Raw genomic sequence first — 25,755 nt, forward strand, 5'->3', positions numbered from 1 at the left:
CGTCTCTTGGGTATGAAGCTGAGAACAGGCATACTGGGAGCATGCCGGTGTTGAGAATAGGCATGTTTATTGTGGCTCTCTTTAAGTTCCCTGGATAGGGGGAATGAGACTGATATGAATGGAGTCATTCATACATCTCAGAACTATTGTTTCAGGCTGCATTCATCTTAAGGTGTTTTAATTCAGGTATGCCATCATATTGAGATAAATGGGCCACTTCACCCCTTTCTGAGCCTCCTATGCTGCAGAAGGATGTGTAGTGTTGTTTGCTGCACATACCAAGAATGAAGGGGGTTGGGCATGTGAGGAAAACTGCAGACTGGCCAAGGAATGCACAGGATACAGCTCCTTTTCAGAAAATTGTGTTAACACTTTAAAACAGCCTTTGGGTTCTCTCATCATCCATAGGGAAAATGCATGATTTGATGGTCAGGTACAGTTGGAAAATGGGATACAATGCCACATAGACACATTTAGGGACTGCCTAGGATGAGGGGAAGCCTGGACAGAATAGCATGGTGGGGGGCAGTGGGGAGGGTGCCTGGACTGGAAGGCACAGGACTGGCTGGAACAGCTGGGTGGCAAGGGGCAGGGAGAAGAGGGCAGGACCAGGATCGGGTAGTCCACTATTATTCTACATGTTGTCTACAGCTGCTACAATGGCCACTAGCTCCTACCAACACCTGCAACTTTCACTGTAAAGGAAAGTACCTACCTGCACCTCCCCTACACTCACTTAGCCTATTCAGAATACCACTTTGCACTTGCAGGATTCCATCTAAACCTATACTTTCCCTTACCCATCATTAAACCCATAGACTGCTCTCATATCCCACCTCATTACTGACCATTCCTGTTGCATGGCAAGACACTCCCCTTCCCTCCCCTGTGCTTTGCTAATGAGACATCCTACACAATTTTGCAATAAAATGATTCAGGCAACTAGGCTAGGTTCACATGCTCCCTTTTTCTTTACTTGCACCCACAGGGTGGGCTCAAACCCATCTCACATCACAGCCACAATTCTGTGATGCTCCTTAAACTAATCTCTCTCTCCTCAACTCACAAATACACCTCCCCCAATCTGCCCCACCTACTCACTCCACCACTCAAGCCATTTAGTACCACTACAACTCTCTCACTGGATGCAGTTTCAGACCATTGTGGATAACTCACCAGTGGCTGCCAGCTCCAGGGGGCAATATTAAGGTTATATAGGGTATGTAACTTAACTGTGTCCTGTTTTTCTGAAGTTTGAGTTTTGCAGATCTTGATATTATGGAAGGGCACAAGCTGTCACTGGGAAACCTTAACTCTAGCTGAAAGTGAGCATCAGTGATACTGTCTTTCTGTCTGTAGAGGCTATACTTCTCAGGCCTGACTTTAACCTAACACTGGACTCTGTCTCTGCCTCACAGAGGTGATCTGCTATTGTAAAAATCAGTCCTTCATCCAGTGTCAGACAGATTTGAAAGGGATACTTGCATGGAATGATTATCAATCTCTTATTGTCTTCCCTCCACTACAGAGGTTCCTTCTGTCTCAGGAAAGGTACTTGGATTCAAGGACTGACTCCTCAGAAAAGCTGTCCCTTTCTAATGTATTGGACCAATATGAGCCAGATGGGTGTGTGTTCCCCTGAAGGCCCCAGCCTGGGATATCAGCAGAAATCCCCTGAGAGGCCTGCTATAGGGTGGCAGCAGCGGGGGAGGGAAGCTGGGCCTAAAGGCTCCTTGTCCCACACTGGAGCATTGGCATTGTTCATGCTATGTTCAGCTCCCTCCGTCTGCACATGAAGAGGAGGGAGGCAGCTGAGCTCCATGGTCAGGAACATGACCCTAGAAGGAAGTAAACAATAAAACTTGTTCAACTAGCTGAAGCAAAGTCTATTGTTTAACTATCATTAAACATGTGAAACATAACTGAGAGTTCCTCTCAGGGGGTCTTTAAAGTGAGTGTATGACTATCTAAGCAAAAGTTTTCATAAGACCCAGTAGCTTATAAAGCACAGCCTTGAACCTTCATTCTGATTCTTATAACTCTACCATATTATGGCACAATCTTTAATCTAAAAATATACCCAACTTGGTGGATGTGTAACATCAGTATTCTATTGCTGGTGACTTTTATTTAGTACTGGTGTCAGACTCCAGATTAAATTCAAACTTGCTTCTCCATGAGGGGTGCATGTGTGGCAGCCTATGCTTGTTACAGTTGTATACAAAGATTAATATTAAAAAATGTAGCTGAAACTAGATTATATCCAGTGCATAATGTGAGAATTTCAGATTAAAAGCTACAGGTGGCTGAGACAAGGTTAAAGATATCGAGAGCTCAACTGATGAGCATGCAGTTTTTTGGGGTTTTTTTTTTTTGAGAACACTAAGCCTTGTAAAACCTTGAATAATTAGAAATGTGAGATTAGCAGGAAGTCCCTGATGGTGTGAAGCCAGAAGCAGAAGATTGGTTGTTCAGTAGCTGGAGATAGTTTGTTTTTGTTGTGCAATATGTTATGGAATGTCATTCTGAGTAAAGCCATTCAGTCAGCTATATGTAGTGCTTAGGAAATTTGCTGCTCTTAGCATCAAGGATAATTCTTGAGTTCAGGGGTCTGGACTAGAGGACCTCTTGAGATCCCTTCCAGTCCTATGATTTTTTACTTTGGCATCCAAGCCCTGCAGTTTTAAGAAAAAACTAAAACTTGATATCTAATGAAGACTTGGGAGAAGCTATGTCTCTCTGAAAGTATGGAGGTGTTAATTAACAATTAATGTGAACTCATAAATATTTAAGATCTTATTTCAAGAAGTCTTTATTTAAAAAAGAGAGAGAGAGCCAGACTTGACACTTCCAATATTTCTAAAGTAAACAAAGGAATAGGAGCACGTCTCACGCTTTCTTCACAAACCATAAAGAAACTAACCTAATTTTTTTTAAAAGTCCTTTACATATCACCTTTAGAACAACCACTTTTTTAGTAACAAGCTGTTTGTCTGTCCATACTGCAGGCCTTGCTCCGCTCATCATTCACAGATTCCAAGGCCAGAAGGGACCATTGTGATCAGGGCCGGCTCCAGGCACCAGCCCACCAAGCTTGTGTTTGGGCCGGCACCTGGAGGGGGGCAGCGTGGTGCTCCGGCCGCCGGGGAGAGCGGAGCCGCAGTGGGCTCGCCGCCCTCCCCCCGGTCGGGCTCACTGCCGGGGGAGAGCGGAGCCCTTGGGCGGCAAAAAAGCCAGAGCCGGCCCTGATTGTGATCATCTAGTCTGACCTGTATAATAACAGGCCATGGAACTTCCCAAAAATAATTCCTCCTAGAGCACATCCTTCAGGAAAACAACAGTGTTACCTGTTTCACAAAGGTCCTGTTCTTTACAAGTTTCCATCTCTCTTGGCTGCAGTGCGGTTTTTAAGAGGGAGAGGTGCTTTATCGTTCAGATCATATCAAAGAGGCTCAGAAGGCACAACCAGTTTGAGACCTTGACTCTGGTTCTCTAAATGATCTATCTAGAGCTTTAAAAGGAATAAAAGCCCCTTCTTAATAAAATTCATTGTTGTCAAATAAAATTAACATTCCTGTGGCTACATCACTGACTCCCATACAAAAAAGGAAAACCATTTCCCAGAAACTTTTGTAGTCAGTCTGTCTCCTCTCCACCCCACTTTCCCCTCTAAGAAGGGAAATTCCATGATGAGAAAGTGACATCTGGCCTTATTTCTACCTTCTTGTAAAGCATCTACGTTTCTCAGAAGTTCCTCTCTGTAGTAACCACTTGATACAGTTGTCCGCTCTCTTATGTGGGCCACTTATTAAAGAACAGAAGTGCTGTATATAAAACACTGAGCAAATGAACGATCAAGCCATCGCAATGACAGTTCAGGAAGAGGACTTGGAGAAAGAAAGGAAAGGGTTTAATGTGTTCGACTACCCTTGCTGATGTTCCGAATATGCTCTTTCATTAAAATTGAATGTCTAGTTATGCTTTCAGTTTCTTTCCACCTCAAGCAATCTGACACAGAATCAGAAAGTGTGTTTAACCTTTTCAATTTAAACTAGGCATATCTCAGTAAGTGTTTATGCACCCTTTCTCGTTCTGATGATGGCAGTTAACATTGCCCACTATTATAAAGAAGCTAGACATGGATTTCTGCACTTAGAAAATTCTTTAGAAATAATCTGTCTGGACTAATGGAAAAATGTGTGGTGGTGCAATACTTTTTAATTTCTTCAATCATTCGTAGATGAATAGATTTTAAGGCCAGAAGACAGACACTTATGAGATTAGATGATCATGTCCTGTCAAATAGGTATTCAAATTAAATAGAACTGGAAGGGACCTTGAAAGGTCATTGAGTCCAGCCCCCTGCCTTCACTAGCAGGACCAAGTACTGATTTTGCCCCAGATCCCTACGTGGCCCCCCCTCAAGGATTGAACTCACAACCTTGGGTTTAGCAGGCTAATGCTCAAACCACTGAGCTATCCCTCCCCCCATTCAATCTCCATGAACCTTTGGGAGGCAGAACCACACGTTTCAGAGTGGTAGCCGTGTTAGTCTGTATCAGCAAAAAGAACGAGGAGTCCTTGTGGCACTTTAGAGACTAACAAATTTATTTGGGCATAAGCTTTCGTGGGCTAAAACCCACTTCATCGGATGCATGCAGTGGAAAATACAGTAGGAAGATATACACAGAGAACATGAAAAAATGGGTGTTGCCATACCAGCTATAATGAGACTAATCAATTAAGGTGGGCTATTATTAGCAGGAGAAAAAGAACCTTTTGTAGTGATAATCACTTACCCCTTAACCAGTGATGATGAAGCTCCCAGTTAGTTTTGCCTCCAGGTTGATCTAAATTTTAAGTGTAGAGCAGGTCTGAGTTTACTTGCTTACTTAGAATAAATAAAGGAAAGACACATACTAGCTTCCTTAAAACTGTAAGGAATATGGTGATGAGGGCCACAGAAGTACTTAAGTTGAAACTCCTATAACTGACCATTCATTAACTGAATTTTACTGCAAGATTTAAACAGTTTAATATAGAAAGTGAGTTGGACCTCTAACGCTATGGAAGAAGATCCCATAAAAGACTTAGTGTTGCTGCAGCTGATTCAAGAATTCAAGTATGTCAGCTACACCGGGGAGCAGCTCCAAGGCAGAGGGCAGGAGCAGCACAGGGCAGTGGGGGGAGGGACAGCTGAACTGCCGATTGATAGCCTGCTGGGCGGCTGTCGCACAGGGAACTTAGGGGAGCGGGGGGCTGTCGGTCCACCCTGGTTCCAAGCCCCCACCAGCTAGCTCCAACGGTAGGGTTACCATATTTCAACAATCAAAAAAGAGGACACAGGGTGCTGCCCTAGCCCCGCCCCCTCCCACTTCCCGCTCCCCTCAGAATCCCCCTACCTGTCCCCTGACTGCCCTCTCCTGAGGACCCCCCCCCCAACTGTTCCCAGGACCCTACCCCCTATCTAAGTCTCCCTGCTCCCTGTCCCTTGCCTGCCCCAACCGCTCTCTACACCCCCTTCTCCCGACAGCCCCACCAGAACCCCCGACCAATCTAACCCCCCGTTCCCTGTCCCTTGCCTGCCCGCCCCCCCCACCAGGCCGAGAGAGAGCTGCGAGATCCACATGCAGCCAAACACTGTGGCGCTGCTCTGCGGGGGAGAAGGGGGAGGGGGAGGGACTCTGGCTGCTAGAGGCCCCAGTGCCTGTGAGCGGCTTTCAATCAGGCCCAGCCGTCCAATCAGCCGTGCCGCACTCGGCATGAGGGGAAGGGGGAAATTCCGGACATTTCTACTTTATTAGAAATTCCCCCCAGACGGCCATTTAAAGCTGAAAAAGCCGGACATGTCTGGGGAAACCCGGACGGATGGTAACCCTATCCAATGGGCTGCTCTTCCTGCAAGCAGTGGACAAAGCAGGCAGCTCCCAAACAACGTTATAAGGGAGCATTGCACAACCTTAAATGAGCATGTTCTCTGATCAGCAACATAACAACGAAACAATGTTAACCAGGACGACTTTAAATGAGTTACTGTACTTGCAGTGCTGCTCCAGTTCAAACAGCTGGGATCTGCCTTTCATGAGACACCGACTTTGCAGGGTTTCTCCTCTGTAATGGATAAAATCTTGTGCTCTTTTCTGTTCTCTTATATAGTTGCAGACTACTGTTTCTTACCACAGTGGTCCCTTAGAGGCTTTTGGGGGGGTTCTTTTGTTTTTGTAAATCCTTAAGCCTGCATCTGGTCTAAAAGTGAACGTAGTCTATCTCCACAGATGTCCGTTGTTCTCAGTGTTGATTGAGAGAGCCCTGAGAGCTCACTCATCTCAGGTGACAATAGTCTACATTTTACATATTTGTTAAAATGTTTCCTGTGCAAACATCTCACAGTAACCATGACAATCAGCTAGTTCTTAGCTTTTGGCAGAGACCACACGCAGTCCCCTTTGGTGAAATATTGAGAAGATGGTCCGACTGGTTAATATACATGCCTGGGCAAGTCTGCGTCACAGTAGCAGTTCATTTAAAAATATATTTTTTTAAGGCTGAAAAATAGGATTAAATAATGTTTTTAAAAAGTTTTTCAGCTATATTATTATTATTATTATTTATTATAGAAAGGTCTCCAATCACACTAACTCCACTTTAATTACTCGCTCCGTAACAGCTCCTTTATATAAAAATGAAGCTACACGCTTTGTCTCTAATCACAGTAGGAGCTGTATTGATTCACTTGCTTTATGCTACAAAAAGAAAGGGGTGAGAGGAATTTATTTTGATATATTTAATGTGTCAGTTCCTCCGTCAATCCACTCTTTTCTGGGTGATCTAACTCACTCAAACAGCTTCAGTTATACTCACTATGCTGATGACTCTTACACTTCTCCAATCCACCTCCTGACTTACTTGCTATCCAATCTCATATCTAAACCTATCTGATGCCTTGCTATTACATAGCCAAAACTGGATCCCTTTCTTTCCACCAAAACACTTTCCACTCTCCCATTCTTATTGTTGAACACACCGCAGATAATGCCTGTCACTCAAGCCTGTACACTGGAGGTCATCTGATTTTTCTCCTCCAACAATCCAATCTGTGTCCAGCTCTTGCTGCTGCTTTCTTCACAATGTCTATAAGATCCAACATTTTTTCTGCCCACACTGCTAAACCTTCATATAGGTCCACCTCATGCCCTCTTTTCATCACTACAACCTCCTCTTTGGCCTTTGACACCAATGTAGCCACTAACATCCTATTACTTGCCCACTGATCTATGTCATCCCCCATTCTTTGAATCCATCCTTTGGCTCATCCTTCTGCAAACATCAGTTCAAGCTGCTTTTATTTGCTTTCAAGGCCTTGCACAACTCTGCCTCTCCTATGAATTTTTTTTTTTTTTTGCCTGCCATTGCCTCTGCTCTGATAGCAAACATCTTCCACTCCTCCTCTCACCACCATCTTCAGAGTGCCTGTATGCTTAGAATACCTTTTCTGACCTTGTCCCAGCCTTCTTTCCACCTAAAAGTTTCTTTCTCTAAGCCTACGAGAAAGTAGCCAACATTTGTTTTACTCTATTGACAACCCCCACATCCATGCTGTGTATTACTACCCCCTGTACCCTCCTTACTACCGTGTTCACTGTCTTATGTCATCATGTTGGATATTAGTTTGTGGCAGGGATCATGTTTTTGAACTTGTCTTGTGAGGTACCTAGCAAACTTTTGGGTGCCATAAAAAGGGTTGCATGAAACATCCATTAGGTTTTGTCCCCAAGAAAAACACGAGTCTAATAGATCTCTCAAATTGACACTTTGTGCTTTGCAAATTCACTGCTCCACTGCAATTGATACAATCACAGCTCCAAATAAATTTGCTTTGTAATTCTCCATCCATTGGCTATGGAAGTCTTAGGACCTTTTTGTGGAAGCTGGGAAATCTTAACTCTCCTGTGTATCTTCACTCTCTTTATATTTTTTTAAAAGGTCTGGAAATATTCAATTTGAGAAGTTACTTAGAGACCACTTCATTCAGTGTTTGTGTCTTTACAGTGCCTTCAGTTTTAAATTTTACAAAAGGAAATTCAGATATACAAGCTGTTTTAAAATAGTTAAATTGCTGAGGTGCAAACAATGTCTAATTCAAAGCCACAGAAAAAAGGGTGAAACTGTGCAGCTTCATACATGCGCACACTCACCCATTCTCAGAAATAAAAAATAATAATAGTATATGGAGATATACCTATCTCATAGAACTGGAAGAGACCTTGAAAGGTCATCAAGTTCAGCCCCCTGCCTTCACTAGCTGGACCAAGTACTGATTTTGTCCCAGATTCCTAAATGGCCCCCTCAAGGATTGAACTCACAACCCTGGGTTTAGCAGGCCAATGCTCAAACCATTGCCGTTACCAATTCTTCTTTGAGTGCTGTCCCTGTGGGTGCTCCACTTCAGGTGTTGGTCCCAGCACCATTGATCAGAGATTTTCAGTAGCAGTGTCGATCAGAGCTGCACATGTATAGTAGTCATCTCATGGCACCGTTGACACTTTGACCATTGCATGTGTGACCTGACGCCTCAGTTGCTTCTCAGCTGTCCTCGGCCTGAGACGGAGCTCCATAGTGGTGTTGAATGACAACCTAGGAAAAATAATTATAAATAGTTAGAATTAATTACACTGGTCTACAATTTTTGAGAAGTCGTCTGCTTCAGAGATAAAATGTGCTATTTATTATGTATTTTGATGTGCTGAATTCAAATATGACAATTAAAACAACTGATTGGCTACTGTTTCTAAGATATTTAAGTTTTTACATTTTATGTCCATGTATATTGTGTAGATAGTAGAGTTTTAATCATAAATTGTAAACCTAGGTCTTTTCATGTGTTTATGGTTGCTTTACATGATAATATTTCACCTGTCCTGTTTATGTAACACTTTAAAAATCAGCAAAAGGGTTATATAAATAAAAAAAAATTATGAAACAAAAGGCAAAAAACTATTATGTACATAGTTGAGTCCTATTCAGTGTCTACTCGGTGCTTCTTGGCTTGTCTCTTGTATTCATTAAATGGAGCATCTCTTGTCACTGTTCAGCAATAGTCTGCAAGCATTGATGGGCTCCATTTGCCTCTAACCAGACTCTTGTCTGCACACACACATCTCTAGTTTGAGTTAAGAAGTGCTTTACTCATGGAGTGTTTTGAAACTTCAGGGCTGCTGATGCTTCAGCTAGTAGTGCAGTGGGCATGCAGCAGCTCAGGTTACAACTCAAACTGCTAATCTAGTTATTCTATCTGCTAATGAGGTCACTGAATGGTTGCTTTCTCTTTCTTCTCAGAACTTGTCCTCACTGAATTTAGTGTACAGCAACCCAGGGTGTGAATCCAGAAGGCTTACACTAAAGCTTTGTCTACAATGGAAACTGAATGACAAAACTTCTGTCATTCAGAGATGTGAAAAAAACACCCCTGCCCGAATGACAAAAGTTTTGCCGACGAAAAGCATCGGTGTGAACAGTGCTTCGTTGGCAGGAGAGCTCTCCCGCCGACAAAGCTACTGCTGCTTGTTGGGGGTGGAAGTTTTGTCAGCGGGATAGCTCTCCTGCCGACAAATAGCGGCTACACTGTGCGCCTTTTAGTGATGCAGCTGTAGTGGCACAGCTGTGTCGCTAAAAGGGTTGTAGTGTAGACATAGTCTAAGCCAGTGCACTGAAACAGTGTCCACAGGGGACATTACTGTACTGCAAGCTAGTGTTCTTTAGACACTCACCCTGGCTTGCTGCACGCTAATGTCCAATGTAGAAGAGCCCTCACTCTAGCTAACTAGCTCTATTGGAATAACTCAAACTAACTTGAACTAACTCTGGCAATGAAGATAAGTTGTCATACCTTTTTAGAGTATAAAGGAGCAAAAGATTCCTTTTTATCATTTTACAATAATTCAATCCCACTGAGCTACAAAAAAATTCTCACGTTCTCTGTGTGCAGGTGGTTAGGTGTGTGAAAGCAGAACTCTTGCCTTGACGGACCACATTTTGTGATTAGCAAGTCATCAGAATGATTATTTATATTCTTATCAAAGAGAATAACAGTTTGTGTTGCTGCAGTTGAGGAAGAATTAAGCCATTTATGCTCACTGCCTTATAATTGCCAGGATGATTGCTGGTATGTGGCTGGAAATGGATTGTTGGCATTGCTTGTAGAAGTGCAAACCCTAATTGATCCTGCCTGCCTTCCAGGAAATGTTGTTTTGATATAGACTTTAGAAGCTATTTATAGGTCTCTTTTAAAGTGAATTTGTGCTGAATGTTACTTGCGAATATTTTCCTATCCTAGTTGATTTTTATATGTAGAGTAAATTAGTTTAAATAAATGGAAGTGATTAAAGTACGCAAACTTTTGCTTTCCAGGCATCATCGAGCAGAGTGCCAATGGGCAATGGAGAGAGCAGCCATTATCTGTCAGTGGACGTGGTTGCAGGCTCAGATCTCTGACTTGGAGTATCGCATAAGGCAGCAAACTGATATCTACAAGCAACTACGTGCCAACAAGGTAAGGCCATTCCGTACCTTGGAGATTTTAACCCTTTATACTGTGACTAGAATTTTGTAGACAGCACATTAATGGAGGACTTTCAGCAGCAACCTCTCCAGGGAAGCTGAGTATTAATTCTTTTTAATCACATAAATTAAAGGTAGAAAAAATCTGCTAGGTTATTTAAGTAATCACCTTTGCCAATTCAGGGTTATTTCCTGCAGTATATGTTCTAATGCAGGGGTAGGCAACCTATGGCATGCATGCCAAAGGCGGCATGCGAGCTGATTTTCAGTGACACTCACACTGCCCGGGTCTTGGCCACCAGTCCGAGGAGCTCTACATTTTAATTTAATTTTTAAATGAAGCTTTTTAAACATTTTAAAAACCTTATTTACTTTACATACAACAATAGTTTAGTTATATATTATAGACTTATAGAAAGAGACCTTCTAAAAACATTAAAATGTATTACTGGCATGTGAAACCTTAAATTAGAGTGAATAAATGAAGACTCGGCACACCACTTCTGAAAGGTTGCCGACCCCTGTTCTAATGCTTTGTCTAGTCAAGTCCTAATTAACCTAGGAGCTCAGACTTTTCTGTCTTGTCCCCGTGTTTTATTTCAAAATCCAGAAGATAAAAATTAAGACATCACATTTCCTTCTTATAGGTCCTTCAGGGGAGAACATGCTGCTAAACATTCCTTCAGGGAGAGTGTGGTAGGATTGCTTCTATCCCTGTATTGGACCAATTGTGTATATTTCGTTAAGTTGGAGGCTTTGAAACTTGTAATGTAATTTTAAAAACATAATAGGTGGAGTGAATGGATTCTGATTGCCACATCTGTTACCTGTATAAACTACATTCATAGTTTAAAGCCCCCAACTTGCCTTTCAGACAGGGCCAACACAGTGAGGAGAATTACCCAGTGGCAGTGATCCTGCAAGGACAATACAAGTTCAGCTAAAAAAAAACCCCTCTGAGGTGCTGGAAGAAAATATCAGTGTTTTTATTCTACCTTTCTCAGATGACGTGTTTCTTAGGTGACATTAATCTGGTATACTTGCAGGACCACATGAGACTGCAAACATCTGTTATCTGCCTGCTATAAGTTTCCACATATAAGGGTGTTAATCTTCCACCTCACCATTTTGCATTCAGTAGTGTTCCACTATTGATAGTTAATTCATTATTGCAACATAAAGATTGGCCTTAGTTGAATAATTTGAAGGAGCTATTTAAATGATGATTGTTTTAAGTGCTGTGTCTTAAACATTCCTTTTTGGGGATAGTTAAACGTTTACGGCCTCAGTTCAGCAAGGTACTTGCTTTCAGCATGTAATTCTATTGAAGCTGTGGAATTTAAAATAATCTAAACTAATCTTCTATGTGTGGTTGAGTGCCATGGCCACTTCATTGGATTTGGTTTGATTAGTAGTTTGGGTGATGGGGGGAGAAGTCAGAGGCAAAGCTTTTTGTAACGGATAAGGAATGTCCTGATGGAAAAGCAAGATGTGCTCATCAGTCACTTTTAGGGCCCCCTGCCACCATTGTACAGCTACTCATACATACCCACACATAATATGCAGTTGATTAAGCATACTGACACTTCCCTTATTCTTTTTTACTTGTGGTTGTGTGTCTGTGCAGGGGCAAACACACACTAACTAGTTTCTCTCTAGGAAGAAGATGGTGCCTGTGTTGGCTTGAGTCCAGACATAAGTTTTCCCAAACACCAGTAATTCTTTATCACTTCCTTCTGAGAGTCTACTGAAAAAGCCTTGAAGTGGGAGTCAGTTGTTTCAAGTGTCTAACGAACTTCAAAATTAAGTTAAAGCTTAAAAAAAGCAAAATTTGCCTATGTAGAGAATCTTTCGTCCCATTGGAATTCAAAGTACTTTGCAAACTACAGAGGAGTCTCTTCAGCATGTGATCTGCATATGGTCAGATTAGTTCAAATTGTGCACCGGGAAGCCTCAAACTGAATTTTTGGAACAGTTAATATAAATTTTTGTTAAATTGATGTATGTGTCTTTGACACCAGATGGTGATGTAGTTTGATTCAGTTAATTGATTCGTGTGCCAGCTGGCATCTGAATTAGTATGCACTCACTGCTAAGTATGTGTATTTTCTGAACATTTCCCCCTGAAATTAATTGACAGACATTGTAGTCAGTATTTGCCTTATGCTTTTGGGTGCTTTAATCTTTCATGCTGTGCTGTTTTGAGACCCTTCGTTCCTGACACAAAATTAAGGCTCATTTGGCTATACTTACACTTGCTACCACTTGCCTGGGCATCATGTTACAGGACAGTAGGGGTGATTTCACTGTAAAACCAATAATTATATTAACAGTAGCCCTCTGGCACAATATTTTATGCTACAAATGATATACACATAGGAATGTTTCTCATTTAGAAGAATCATCCTGCTTGGGGCCTCTTGTCACTACTATAATATAGTTCATAATTATATAAATTCTTTCTGTACACACTACTTCATACCTTCTGGCCTGGTTCACGTATGTTTTTGCTGCTCCTTGATTTTAAATAATATCACCATTCTGATCTGTGAATTTGCTATACTATTCAGTTACAACATGAAACTGATACTTTTAGCTCCTCCTGTTCATTTGTGTTGGCTTTGTTCTTAAGTGGTGTTTAAATATTATAGCAGATAAACTCTTCGTTTGAAACCTAGTGACTTGAGTGAAAATGCAAATAAAGGCCATATTCAATAAGGAGACTAATCAATGTGTCTTGCACTGTAAACCTTGTTACTTTCACTTTGCTTCTTGGCTCTCACATGAAGCAGAGAGGCCTACCCTTAGAAGATCAGGGAGCGGTCAAAAGCTTGATGCAAACTATTTACACTCTGAATAGCGGGGAAAAACCCCAGGAGGATAAGTAAAAAAAGAGGAAAATGGTTGACTTCAATGGGCCTTGGAATTATAAGGCCTTAGTGATGTTCAGGATATGCTGCTGGGTTCTCCTTGTTTTCACAGGTTTTTCAGGGAGGAACGGATGATTCCCTACACTTGCGTAAGCCTCTAGAGGCACCTTGCAATTGCTGGGTATTTATATGTCAACACCCTAGTGAAAGATTTATCGGCCAGCTCCCGCATAGCAGTACAAAGCTCCTCAGTTTTACCACCAGCGACCCTACGAACCTCCCTAAAAGCATCTGAAGACCTAGAGGTCCCGTCCACCTGGCCCATCGGTTCAGTCTTCCGTACAGCACACCCACTCTTCATGTAAGCGCTATTTCTGAGTGCGTCTAGGGAGCCGTCAACCACTATGCACACCACCACTCTTGCCAGTCACCCCCTTCAGAGGCCACCTAGGACTCTTTTTCTACCAGTATGGAGTGTGATAATAGACAAGTGAGTCCTGGATGTCATTAGACAGCGCTATATGATCAAGTTCATGACACTATCTCCTCCACATCCTCCATTCCTCTTCCAGGACCACGCTCATGACAGTATCCTTGCCCTAGAAGTGGACTCCCTCCTGGGGAGGGAGGCACTCCCCACTATTTGGAGACGACTGTTCTACAGGCACAAATAAGATTTTTGTAAAAGCTCAGATGCCACTGGGCGCTTGAAGAATACAGGAAGTAATTAATCACCCGCATTTTTCCATCCATGTTGCAATAGTAATCCAATATCTGGTTTTCCTATGTGCAAAGACATCCAAGTCTTTGTTTACTAAGGTGCTCTTTTGACATGCTCTTCAAAACTGTCCTCATGTGGTAAGGAGTTTGGCCAGTGACTTGATTGAGGCACAAGCTAGGTCTTTATGGGGGTCTTCTTTTCTTTCTCTCTCTGGTCATACAGCACTGCTACCAACTTCCTTGCTGCAAAAATTGCAACTTTTTCTGTCACTGTCTTCCAATTTGTCAAGATCTCTGAAGTGGTAAGCTCTTTGTTTTGACAACATTAAACACAGATTTTCCCCTCCTGCCCCCCAAAATACCAAATAGGGATGACAGACGCACATACTGTTAATGCATGTGCAGCAGAAGCCAGGAGAGCATCACAAATGGTATGCACAGGCATGAAGCATCGCTTGTCAGTCATGCTGGTAAAGGTGCCTGTTTCAACCCACATGTTTTGTGTCTTCTATTTTTCAAACGCATTGAACAGCAGGGACCAAAACATCTGTATCAGGTGACCTAATTACTAAGTTTTCTTTGATGCCAAGAGACTCATGCTGGCATATACACCATGCAGAACTATCATTTTTGTCTGCTTCTTTTTGAGTACTGTACTCCTGGACATCTTCAACACCTCTTTGGAAAAGCCTCCAGCAAGGAGGAGTGTCTGTGTTGGGTGTGCTCCTACACTCTGAGGTGCATTTTGAACCATATATTTATAGAGGAATTTTACAAGTGACTGCTTGTTGGACCACATTTAGAAACTTTTTCCATGGAGGCACAGGACATCCACCAGTCACCTGGTATTTCTTGCACCCAACCGTAGATCCTGTATAGTGCTGACTTTCTGCAATTTTCAGAGCGTTATTGTTGTCATATCTATAAAAGACTTCAATTACAGAATTAGCTTTATCAAATCCTTTTAGTACCTGCCTCAGGTACTCAGCATTCAGTTCATTGAATGTCAAATTTGTTTCCAGCAGTCATTTGTCACAGCCATGGCATCTCTGATGTACACTGTGGTTTCTCTGTTACATGCTCTTAGCTCATGGATCCTTTCATCTTGATCTTCCAGCTAATGCCCTAATTCAGTTTTTGTCTGACTGTTCCATCAGCATGGAAGAGGGACATAGGCACAGATCCTATTGGGTGACTGAGAAATAGTTGCCATTGAAACATCATCTCTGCATCTTGCTAAGGATATGGCTCTGGGGAAACAATTTCTTGCTTGATAGCTGCTGTGATTGATGCCAGACTTAAATTTGGCCGTCTTGGCCAAGTCAGTAAATGTTTTGATGCCAGATTTCTTGACAGCGCTGAAGAAGCTACATGTCCCATCAGAATCAACTGCACCTCTTAAAAATCTCTTCAACTATTCTTCACCAGCGTCTGCTATTTTTAGTAGAAACTCTTTCACATCTCATGTTACATGCAATAGATATGTTGGTAGGCACCTCTGGAAATGGATTTGTCATATTGTTGATGACATGGTTAAGAGCTACAACATTCTCTTCATCCCTTTTCAGTGTAGAGGCAAGGACTTGTTTGTGGACTTTGTCTTCACTATTTCTTGTTAGGCTATTTCTTTCTCTCATAGGTTTTGCATATTCATAATACAAAGCTGTGTATTGTCATCTCTAATATTGACCTATGCATGTATCACTGAATTAAAAGGCTAGTTTTTAGAATATTTCAAAGGCTAGTACTGCATGCATAGTAATTACAAATTAAAATCCTCTACCAGGCAGACTAGCTGTTTAAATTATATGTACAAAAGCTTACAAATGGAGAAGCATTACATTAGGAATTCATGTACTTTTATATCTATCCACTGTGCAATACAAACTATGGGTATGCAATCTACTGCTACTGGGGCACAACCTTCAGTATGAGACTGATCTGATCAGCAAATTTAAATTGAAAGTATAGAAACTATCACTTTTGAGATACCTTAACAATTAAGACTACAGGTCTGTCACATCTTACGCGTATTTAACATGCGCGATTTCAGCTTTGCGTGGTCGGAGAAAAAACAAAACAAACAAAACGGGCGATTCCACCAGCGTGAGTCGCGAATCTGCTGTTCCCACTAAAATATTTTTTGGGGGGGACTTGACAGCAACAGCATGTCTTTAGGCCTGTGGTAAGGTTCTCCCCTATAATAACCGTGGAGGCTTGGCAAAAAACAAACAAACAAAAAAACCAGTTTAAATAGTGTGTCTGCCCCGGAGTGAGTGTGAGATGGGAGAAGTGAATCTGCTGTTCCCACTACAGTATTCAGTCCTCCTGTGCCTCTCATACTGTGTGCATCTTGCAGCGCTGAGTGAGATTCTACTGTGCCTGTATTGTTTAAAGAGACAGTACATATTTTTCGTACTGTAGAACATGGCCCCTAAACGCAAGGCACCTACTTCATCTGGTGCTCAACCGAAGAAACAGCGATGTGTTCCAACGCTGGAGGAAAAACTGGCTGTGTTGGACTTATTGAGAGACGGTATGTCCATTGCCAACGTGGCACGTAAATATGGCCACAACGAATCTAGCATCCGTGCCATCAAGATTCGAGAGACAGAAATTCGTCAAGCTGTGGCATCAAGTGCTCCAGTAACTGCTAAGGTGACGAGCCAAGTGCGTGATAAGACTTTTTAGTGAAGACTGAAAAGGCATTTAAACTTACGGCTGGAAGACATGAACCGTAAACGTGTGCCTATCAATGGCAGCATGTTGCGAGAAAAGGCTCTTAGCATCTATGCGCTGTTCAAACCTCCCGCCGAAGAGGGACAGCCTTCTGATAAGAAGGAATTCAAAGTCAGCCAAGATTGGCATAACCGTTTTAGGAACCGCTTCAACCTCAAAAACGTGCAGACTACTGGTGAAGCTGCATTTGCCAATGAGGAGGCAGCAAAAGCCTACCCCGAACAATTAAAGAAAATCATAGAGGAAAGGGGCTATCTTCTAAAACAAGTTTTTAATGTTGACGAGACTGGGCTCTTCTGGAAAAAAATGCCCACCCGCACTTACATTTCAAAATCAGAAAGACAAGCTCCTGGCTTCAAAGCTGCTAAAGACCGTGTAACTGTGTTGCTTTGTGGAAATGCGACTGGGCATTTAATAAAGCCGGGCTTGCTCTATAGGGCTGCAAATCCCCGTGCCCTAAAAGGCAAGAACAAAAATCTCCTGCCTGTGTTCTGGCAATCAAATAAAAAGGCTTGGGTGATGGCAGCATTATTTCTGGATTGGTTCCACAGGTGTTTCATTCTGGAGGTCAAGCAGTACCTTGAAGAGAAAGGACTTGACTTTAAAGTGTTGCTGATCATAGACAATGCTCCTGGCCACCCTGCAGCACTCCGGTTTGCGCATAACGACGTTGAAGTCGTCTTTCTCCCCCCCAATACCACCTCCATCCTCCAACCTCTCGACCAAGGCATCATTAGCTGCTTCAAGGCCATGTACATGAGGCTTACATTCTCACGGATCCTTACCGCTATGGATGCTGATCCCAATGTTAATGTGATGGAGTGTTGGAAGTCCTTCAACATTGCTGATTGCATCACTTATATTAAACAGGCAATGGATGCAATCAAGCCTGAAACAGTCAATGCATGTTGGCAAAACCTATGGGAAGACTGTGTGAATGATTTTAAGGGTTTCCTGACCATTGACAAAGAAGTGCAACTCATTGTTCAGGTGGCCAGGCAAGTGGGTGGTGATGGCTTCGTCGACATCCTCGAGGAGGAAATTGAGGCATTAATTGAGGGCCATAGAGAAACATTGACTAACGAAGAGTTAGAGGAACTGATAAAATCGTCTACAGACAACGAAGATGATGATTAACAGGAAGAACCAGCAACTTGGAATCTTCATAAATTTTCTGAAGTGTTCCAAGCAGTGAAACACTTGAATGATTTAATTTCTGAATATGATCCTTCTATGGAACAAAGCCTCAAAATCACACGTCGTATTACGCATGATTTGAGACTGTACCAAGAAATGTTGGAGGAGCTCAAGAGACAACAGCGACAGTTGCCAATCACCATGGTTTTAAAGAAAAAACAACCGGCGGCAGCAGCAGAGCCTACACAATCAACTTCTCGAGCTGAACCAGAGCCAACCACTTCGTCTACGACTCACTCTCCATCACCCAAGCCTGGCCCATCGTCTCCTGGATTGACATCAAGCCCTGACGACTCAATAATAGTGTTGTCGGGGAAGAGGAAGACTAATCATTGGAGTGTGTACAGTACAAGACTAGCAAGAATATCCAGGATGACTGGTGACTGTTCAGGTTTACTGTACTGTTTTCGTTTTTTATTCTTTCTTTCTTCTGTTATTAAAATACTTTAAAATTATATTTTGCATATGTAGTCTTTATTATATACTGTACATTGCTGTATGCAATACATAGTACTGTATAGGGTTGTATACACAAAATTGTACTTTATGGGTGATTTAAGGGACTTTCAAGGGTCATTTTGGCTTTACGCGCTGACCGTGGAACATAACCCCTGCGTAAGATGAGACAGACCTGTATCTGAGAAAACATTTCATGTTAGTACAGTAAAAGCTGTTTTATCTGGCATGTTGGGAGAATGAGGGGTGCTGGTAAGTGAAAAATGCCGGTTAACTAAGAGGGAGGGAGTTTGGGTACAGGAGGGGGTGTGGGGCTGGGGGTTGGGGTGCAGGAGAGGGTGCGAGGTGCAGGGGCTGGGACGGAGTTTGGGTGCGGGAGGGGACTCGGGGCAGCGGGTTAGGATCCAGAGGGTGCTCACCGCATTCCCTGGCAATGAGTTCCACGGGTTGACTGTGTGTTGTATGAAGATGTACTGTGTTTTATTTGTTTTAAACCTGCTGCCTATTTGAGTGAGTGACCCCTGGTTCTTGTGGTATGTGAAGGAGTAAATAACAGTGAATAAGAGAGTTTCTCCACGCTAGTTAAGGTTTTATAGATCTCTATTGTATCCTATTAGTTGCCTCTTTTCCACGTTGAAAAATGCCAGTCTTTTTAGTCTCTCCTCATACAGAAGCTGTTCCATGCCCTTAATAATTTTTGTTGCCCTTTTCTCTACCTTTTCCAATTCTAATATATCTTTTTTTAAATTATTCTTATTTTATTTTTAAATCGGGCAACCAGAATTGCACGCAGTATTCAAAGTGTGGGCGTACCATGGATTTATATAGTGGCATTATGATATTTTCTGTCCTATTATCTATTCCTTTCCTAATGGTTCCTAATGTTTTTTTTGACTGCTGCTGCATATTGAGTGGATGTTTTCAGAAAACTATCCACAATGATTCAAAGATCTCCTCCTTGTGTGATAACAGCTCATTTAGATTCCATCATTCTGTATGTATAGTTGGGATTATATTTTCCAGTGTGTATTACTTTGCATTTATCAACATTGATAAATAGGCATGGTCATGCTGCAGTATTTCTGGAACTGAGCAAAAAATTACACTTTCTCATTTTGAGTACCATTGTTTCCCCTTACCTACAGGCTTATAATGCCACTTAACAGCTCTACATCACACCTCATCTAAATGTACTTAAAATAAGCTTTCAAATGATGTATTATGTGGGTGTACGTAGAGTGGGTACATTAAACTCGAAAAATATAACCCATCTTGAAAAATTGCAGCATGCCTATTTTACCAAGGGTTGTAGTGAATTCTCCATCACTTGCAATCTTTAAATCAAGATTGGATGTTTTTCTAAAATATATGTTCTAGGATTTATTTTGGAGAAGTTATGACCTGTCGTTATGCAGGAGGTCAGACTAGATGATCACAGTGGTCCCTTCTGGCCTTGGAATCTATGCTTAATGTAGATTGCAGAGCAGAGAAGCCTGTTCTATATTCTCTCCTATCTGCCCCACTTAGGAAGTCGACAGCTGAACATTGCAGTAGTAACAGCTTCCATATAGGTCAGCCATACAGGTAGGGTAACCTGTAATTTCATCTTGAGGTGACAAAACGTTGCTTTTTGCATGGGCATTTGGGAGCAGGGGTTAGTCTAAGACCCTGTAAATGCCCATCACTCTAGGTTACATCCACTCCACAGCCGTGTTTTCCCAAAATACTCCACTACTGGCAACCAAAGTGATCTTCCATTCTTTCCAGGATTTATCTTCAGCTTTTACTCCAGATCTCCAGTTCATTCAGGTGCTGTTAGCAACAATATTATGTTTGCTGAAGAGTTGTCTAATTGGTTGCCGTTCGCATATAGATGACACTGAAGTACCATAGCATTTCACGATCTCTCTCCGTGGCTTACATTACTTATTATAGAAGCTCCTAGATTAGAAGCCCTAGTTGTCATTGTGACCCCATTGTGCGTAGGCACTGTACACTCACATAGTAGGAGATAACACCTCTTAAATGTTTAGACTACAAGCTTTTGGGGGCAGAGGTTAAGACCCAGATCCTGTAGGACTCTGCAGGTAAGAGCTGTCCGAAAAAACAGCTGCCCATCGTAATTTTCTGGGATCTGTTGAAAAAGGACACGTACAGCCAATTTACTGCTACAGTAAGTGTGATATACTACAGTGGTGGGCATGGTATAAACATCTGGGTAGAGTGAGTCAGCAGCACCTCATGATCAACCGTCATAGAGGCCTCAGAGATCTAGCAGTTTCAGTATGAGTGTAGCTTTTATCTTTTGACCTCGACTATCTATCACTGCTAAATGTTCAGTGTATCAAATAAATATTGAAACCTGTTTTGAAGCAATCTAAACTTTTAGCAGAGGTCATGCACTACTTAATTGTAATAGCAGACCAACTGTTCTCAAGGATCTCTCCCAAGAAAAAGAGAGAAGAGTGTATGGCTGATAATGAAATTGTTAGCAGTGAAAGATATCTAAGCGGGCTGGACTATGTTCAGCAGCAAAAAAACTATGTTAGCGCAGAGTTAAGGTTGCTTTGTGGTATGTTATCCTCTTGCAGAATGTCGAGTTGAGCAAAACTTCAAACTTCTGAAAATCATGAAATCCACAGTTGAGGTTGCCCATGAAACCTTAACTGTCTACTCTGAGCAGTGCCCCATTAACACACACAGTTTGCCAATCCCACAGTTGTTGAGTCCATACACTCTCACTCACAGGATTCCATCTAACACTATTAAAGGACAAAAGCAGGGTGGGGGGAAATGGTTGCCCATGCCACATTTTCTTTTCTCTTGGAGCTGGCAGTAGCCAACAGGAATTATTTGGATGCACTTCAGGAGCAGGCTGTGTGTTAGGTGTACCTATACTAAATGGAGAGGCAATAGTTGGGCCTTATTGGCAAGTGCGTGGATTACTTTGAGATGTATGACAGAGCTGTGATTGTGATAAGAGGGTGGAAAACATAGATCTCCTATGTGTGAGAAAAGGGATGAGGTGCATGTATGCCTTCAGGGTGCACTATATGCATCATTTCTGTGCATAATTGTGTAGTGTGATGGGGCAAGGCCAGATGGCTACAGTAAAGTAGTGAGGAACAGGTATGTTAGCCCCAGGCTAAATAAATCCTTGGTACCATGGTAACCAAATGGCAGTTGCTCCAGGTTAATCAAGACACCTGGGGCCAATTAAGATCCTTCTAGAAGGCAGTGGAGATAGCTAGATTGATTGGGACACCTGAAGCCAATCAAGAACTGGCTGGAACTAGTTAAAAGCCTCCCATTTAGTCAGTGCGGTGTGGGTGTCAGGAGCTATAGGAGGGATCTGTGCTGTTGGAGGAACGAAGTAGTATGAATCCATATCAGGTGCAAGGAAGGAGGCCCAGAGGTAATTGTGAAGAAGATACTGAGTGGGGGCTGCTGTGGGGAAGTAGCCCAGGGAATTGTACATGTCCTATTTCCAAAAAGTCAGCTTCCATAGCTGCTAATTTTAGGGTCCCTGGGCTGGAGCCCGGAGTAGAGGGCGGGCCCGGGCTCCCCGCTCCCCTCCCTGATTAATCACTGATCTGGGAGACAACAGAGACTGTGCGAGGGAGGGTTGTTTCTCCTTACCTCCCTTGCTGGCTTATGATGAAAATGGCTCCGTAGACTGTGCCCCTTGCCTCTAGAGAGAGAAGGGCTATGTGGAGGGTCACAGTGAGCCTCTGAGGCTAGCAAAATCCATCAGGAAACGCAGGACCCACGGAGTCAAGGACAGAACTTTGTCACAGTAGGTTATGTTGGTATCCAGGCATAGGGTTTGTATTACAAAGCACATTGTCAACAAGGAGATGGAATCCTCTCGTATTCTACTGCTTTAATGATCCAATCCTATGTGGAGAAAACATTGTGGTTGGTACTGCAACTCAGCTCTGTCTTTTGGAGTTTCCTGCAGATTTGTTGGCTTCCAAATGTCTTTGGTCTCCAAGCCTTTGTATGGCTGAGAAAGGGACTTCGGTCCAAAGGTAAACCTTTGACACCTTATTTGCATTTGCATTGACATTGACATGACCACTCTCTCTGAAACCAGACTAGCTGATGCCGGAGCTCTATGGTTGATGCATTACACCTTTTTCTGGCATGAAAAAAGCAAACAAGACCACGGTGGATACAGGGTGGGCTTTGCAGTCAAAAACTCATGAGCACCCAAAGTCACAAGTCCTGTTGCAACATCAGAACATTGTATTATATCATCATATGTATCCCTAAATATACTTACTATGCATAGCTTTGCCAATATCCATATATGTCCCAACACTTTCCTCCATTTCTGAAGAGAAGGACTTATCCTATGAACAGCTTCATAGTGTCACCAGTAAGCTACCAGCGATTGTCTGTTGGGAGACTTCAGGGTTAGAGCTGGCTCAAATCACGAGTTGTGGCCACTATGCAGTGGGGACCATGGAGTGGGGAAAATGAATGAATGCGGAAAAAGACTACTAGAGCTTTGCACCCATCAAGGACTGTGCATTACCTATACCTACTTCCAAGGCATCATTGGCAGGTCTCATGGATTTAATTGTCACTCATATAAAACACCTGCAGAATGTTCCCCGTACACAGTTTTCATGACACAGACCATGCACTTGTATGCTACAAAACAAGATTTTCACTATGGAAATTCCATCATGCTAAAGAAAGCTGTTGCCTACACATTAACATCAGCAACACAAAAGACCAAGGAAAGTGTCGCCAATTTATTTTATGAAAAAAGAACAGGAGTACTTGTGGCACCTTAGAGACTAACAGATTTATTAGAGCATAAGCTTTCGTGAACTACAGCCCACTTCTTCGGATGCATTTATTTTATGAGTTAGGTGAAAACATTATGTGTCTCAGGGAAGGTATGTCCTCAGTTTATACCTCCCTGAATGCTGATGCAGCATAGAATACACTCGGAAGACATACCTATATAGCTGCAACTTTATTTTATACCATCATTTTATCAAAAGCTAAAGATTGGTTTGCGGCATATTCTGAAGAAATGCTCCTACTCATGGAAGCAAAATGCACAGCATTTCTCCAGCACAACATGAACCCCTCTCCTGTTACATGTATTAACCTCAGACTGGCCAAGAGCGCATTGCAACCAGAACCAAGCAATGTGCTTAATCACACATGGCTCTATTTATGCGAGAAGATACAAATCATCTGCTTTGATCCAGGGGTTGGACTAGAAGACCTCCTGAAATTTCTTCCAACCCTAATCTTCTATGATTCTGTGAAATGTCCTTGAGAATGGAGATCTAAGAGGTATGTATGATTGCATCAAGAAAGCAATAGGTCCTTAAGCCAAGAAGACTGCTCCACTCAAATCTAATAAGGGAGATATGATCATTGACAGAGACAAACAGATGCAATGTTGGGTGTAACACTATTCCGAACTTTATTCACATGAAACCACTGTTTCTGAAGCAGCACTAAATGTGATCCTTAGGCTCCAGACTAGCAAAGAGGTTGATTATAGAACCATCTGTAAACGAGCTTGAAAAGGCAGTCATCTGCCTAGTATCAGGAAAAGCCATTGGAAAAGATGGAGTTCCAGCTGAAGTACTGAAATAAGGAGGATAGGTTGTGCTTAAACATCTGCACAATGTCTTTCATGCTTGTTGGAGGGAAGGAAGGATGCTACAAGACATGAAAGATGTCAACATCCAAATGTTTTATAAAAATAAAGGAGATTGGAATGATTGCCACTACTATAGAGGAATTTCTCTCCTTAGTATTGCTGGCAAGGCATTTGCATGAGTCATTCTCAACAGGCTCTAAGTTCTTGCTGATCGTGTATATCCAGAGACTCAGTTGATCTACTGGCATGGAAGCTTCATGATCAAAAAGGGTTTTGCACTAAGGCACCTGTAAGAAAACTGTCAAGAACAGAGAAAAACCTCACTATATGATCTTCATAGATCTTACAAAGGCTTTTGACCTGGTAAGCAGAAAGGGCCTTTTTCAGTTGCTCGAAGGAATTGGGTGCCCCCCAATCCTCCTTAGTTTGATTGGATTCTTTCATGATTGCATGAAAGCTACAGTCCAGTATGATGATCAGTTTAACAGCTTTGAAATCTGCAGCTGTGTCAAACCAGGATGTGTTTGGCACAAATACTCTTCAGTTATTTTTTGCTCTACCAATTCATCATGCCTTTTCACCTAGCACGAAGAGTATACATCTCCATACAGGATAAGATGGAAAACTCTTCAACATTGAATGTCTAAGAGTTTAAAAAAATATTAAAAATTAAACCGCTCCGAAGAGAACTTCTTTCATCAGCAACTCATTGTTCGTCACACATAGTGAAGAGGCACTCCAGAAACTTTGCAGTAGCTTTGCATTAGCTTGTGTTGAGTTTGGACTCACCATCAATCTGAAGATGACAAGGATTATGGCACAAGGTGTGTTGACTGCACTAGAAGTTTAAATAGCTGGCACTACTCTAGAAGTTGTGCACAAGATCTGCTATTTAGGATCAATTATATTGGTTAACCTATCTCTCTAGACCAGGGATTTTCAAACTTAATTGCACCATGACCCCCTTCTGACCACAAAAATTACTACATGACCCCAGGAGTGGGGACCAAAGTCTGAGCCTGCCTGAGCCCTGCCGCCCCCCAGAGGAGGGGGAGAGCGAAGCAAAGCCAAAGCCCAAGGGCTTCAGCCCCAGGTTGGGGACCTGTAACCTGAGCCCTGCCACCCAAGGCTGTAGCCTTCTTCTCCCTTTAGTCCTGGGTGTTGGGGCCCAGCAAATCTAACACCAGCCCTGGCGACCCCATTAAAACGGGGTCCCAATCCCCTTTGGGGTCCGGACCCGCAGTTTGAGAACCGCTGCTCTAGATGATGAGCTTAATTCTTGCATCAGAAGGACAGCCACCACATTTGGTCAACTGAATAAGCATGTGTGGGATAATAAGAAACTTACATTGAACACCAAGATATGGATTTATGAGATGTGCATCTGAGCTATATGCCGTATTGTGGCAAGACCTAGCCAATCTATAGTAGGCATGGGAGAAGGCTAAACACCTTCCACACTCACGGTCTTTGTTGTATTTTAAATATCCAGTGGAAAATGAAAACTCCTGTTACCAAAGTACTTGGGAAGGCAAAATTGCAGATGCACAATGGATGCAGTCCAAAGGACCTATCATACTG

At 42.4% G+C, this 25,755-nt stretch overlaps 1 protein-coding gene across 24 annotated transcripts in view; it reads left to right on the forward strand.

Moving 5' to 3' along the window:
* The window catches only part of LOC101933332 (KAT8 regulatory NSL complex subunit 1-like), a 141,045-nt gene that overhangs the window by 28,749 nt on the left and 86,541 nt on the right, over positions 1 to 25,755 (forward strand). For all 24 annotated transcript variants that reach the window (XR_010599080.1, XR_010599079.1, XM_042860751.2 and 21 more), the window contains one exon: positions 10,408 to 10,549. Coding sequence is in view for 19 of the 24 variants with exons in the window: in XM_065586701.1 (XP_065442773.1) it covers positions 10,408 to 10,549 (142 nt within the window). In the remaining 5 variants the exon portion in view is untranslated. The remainder of the gene's footprint in view (positions 1 to 10,407; positions 10,550 to 25,755) is intronic.

This window comes from Chrysemys picta, chromosome 2, assembly GCF_011386835.1.
Source record: "Chrysemys picta bellii isolate R12L10 chromosome 2, ASM1138683v2, whole genome shotgun sequence".
In the NCBI taxonomy this organism is placed as follows: domain Eukaryota; kingdom Metazoa; phylum Chordata; order Testudines; family Emydidae; genus Chrysemys; species Chrysemys picta.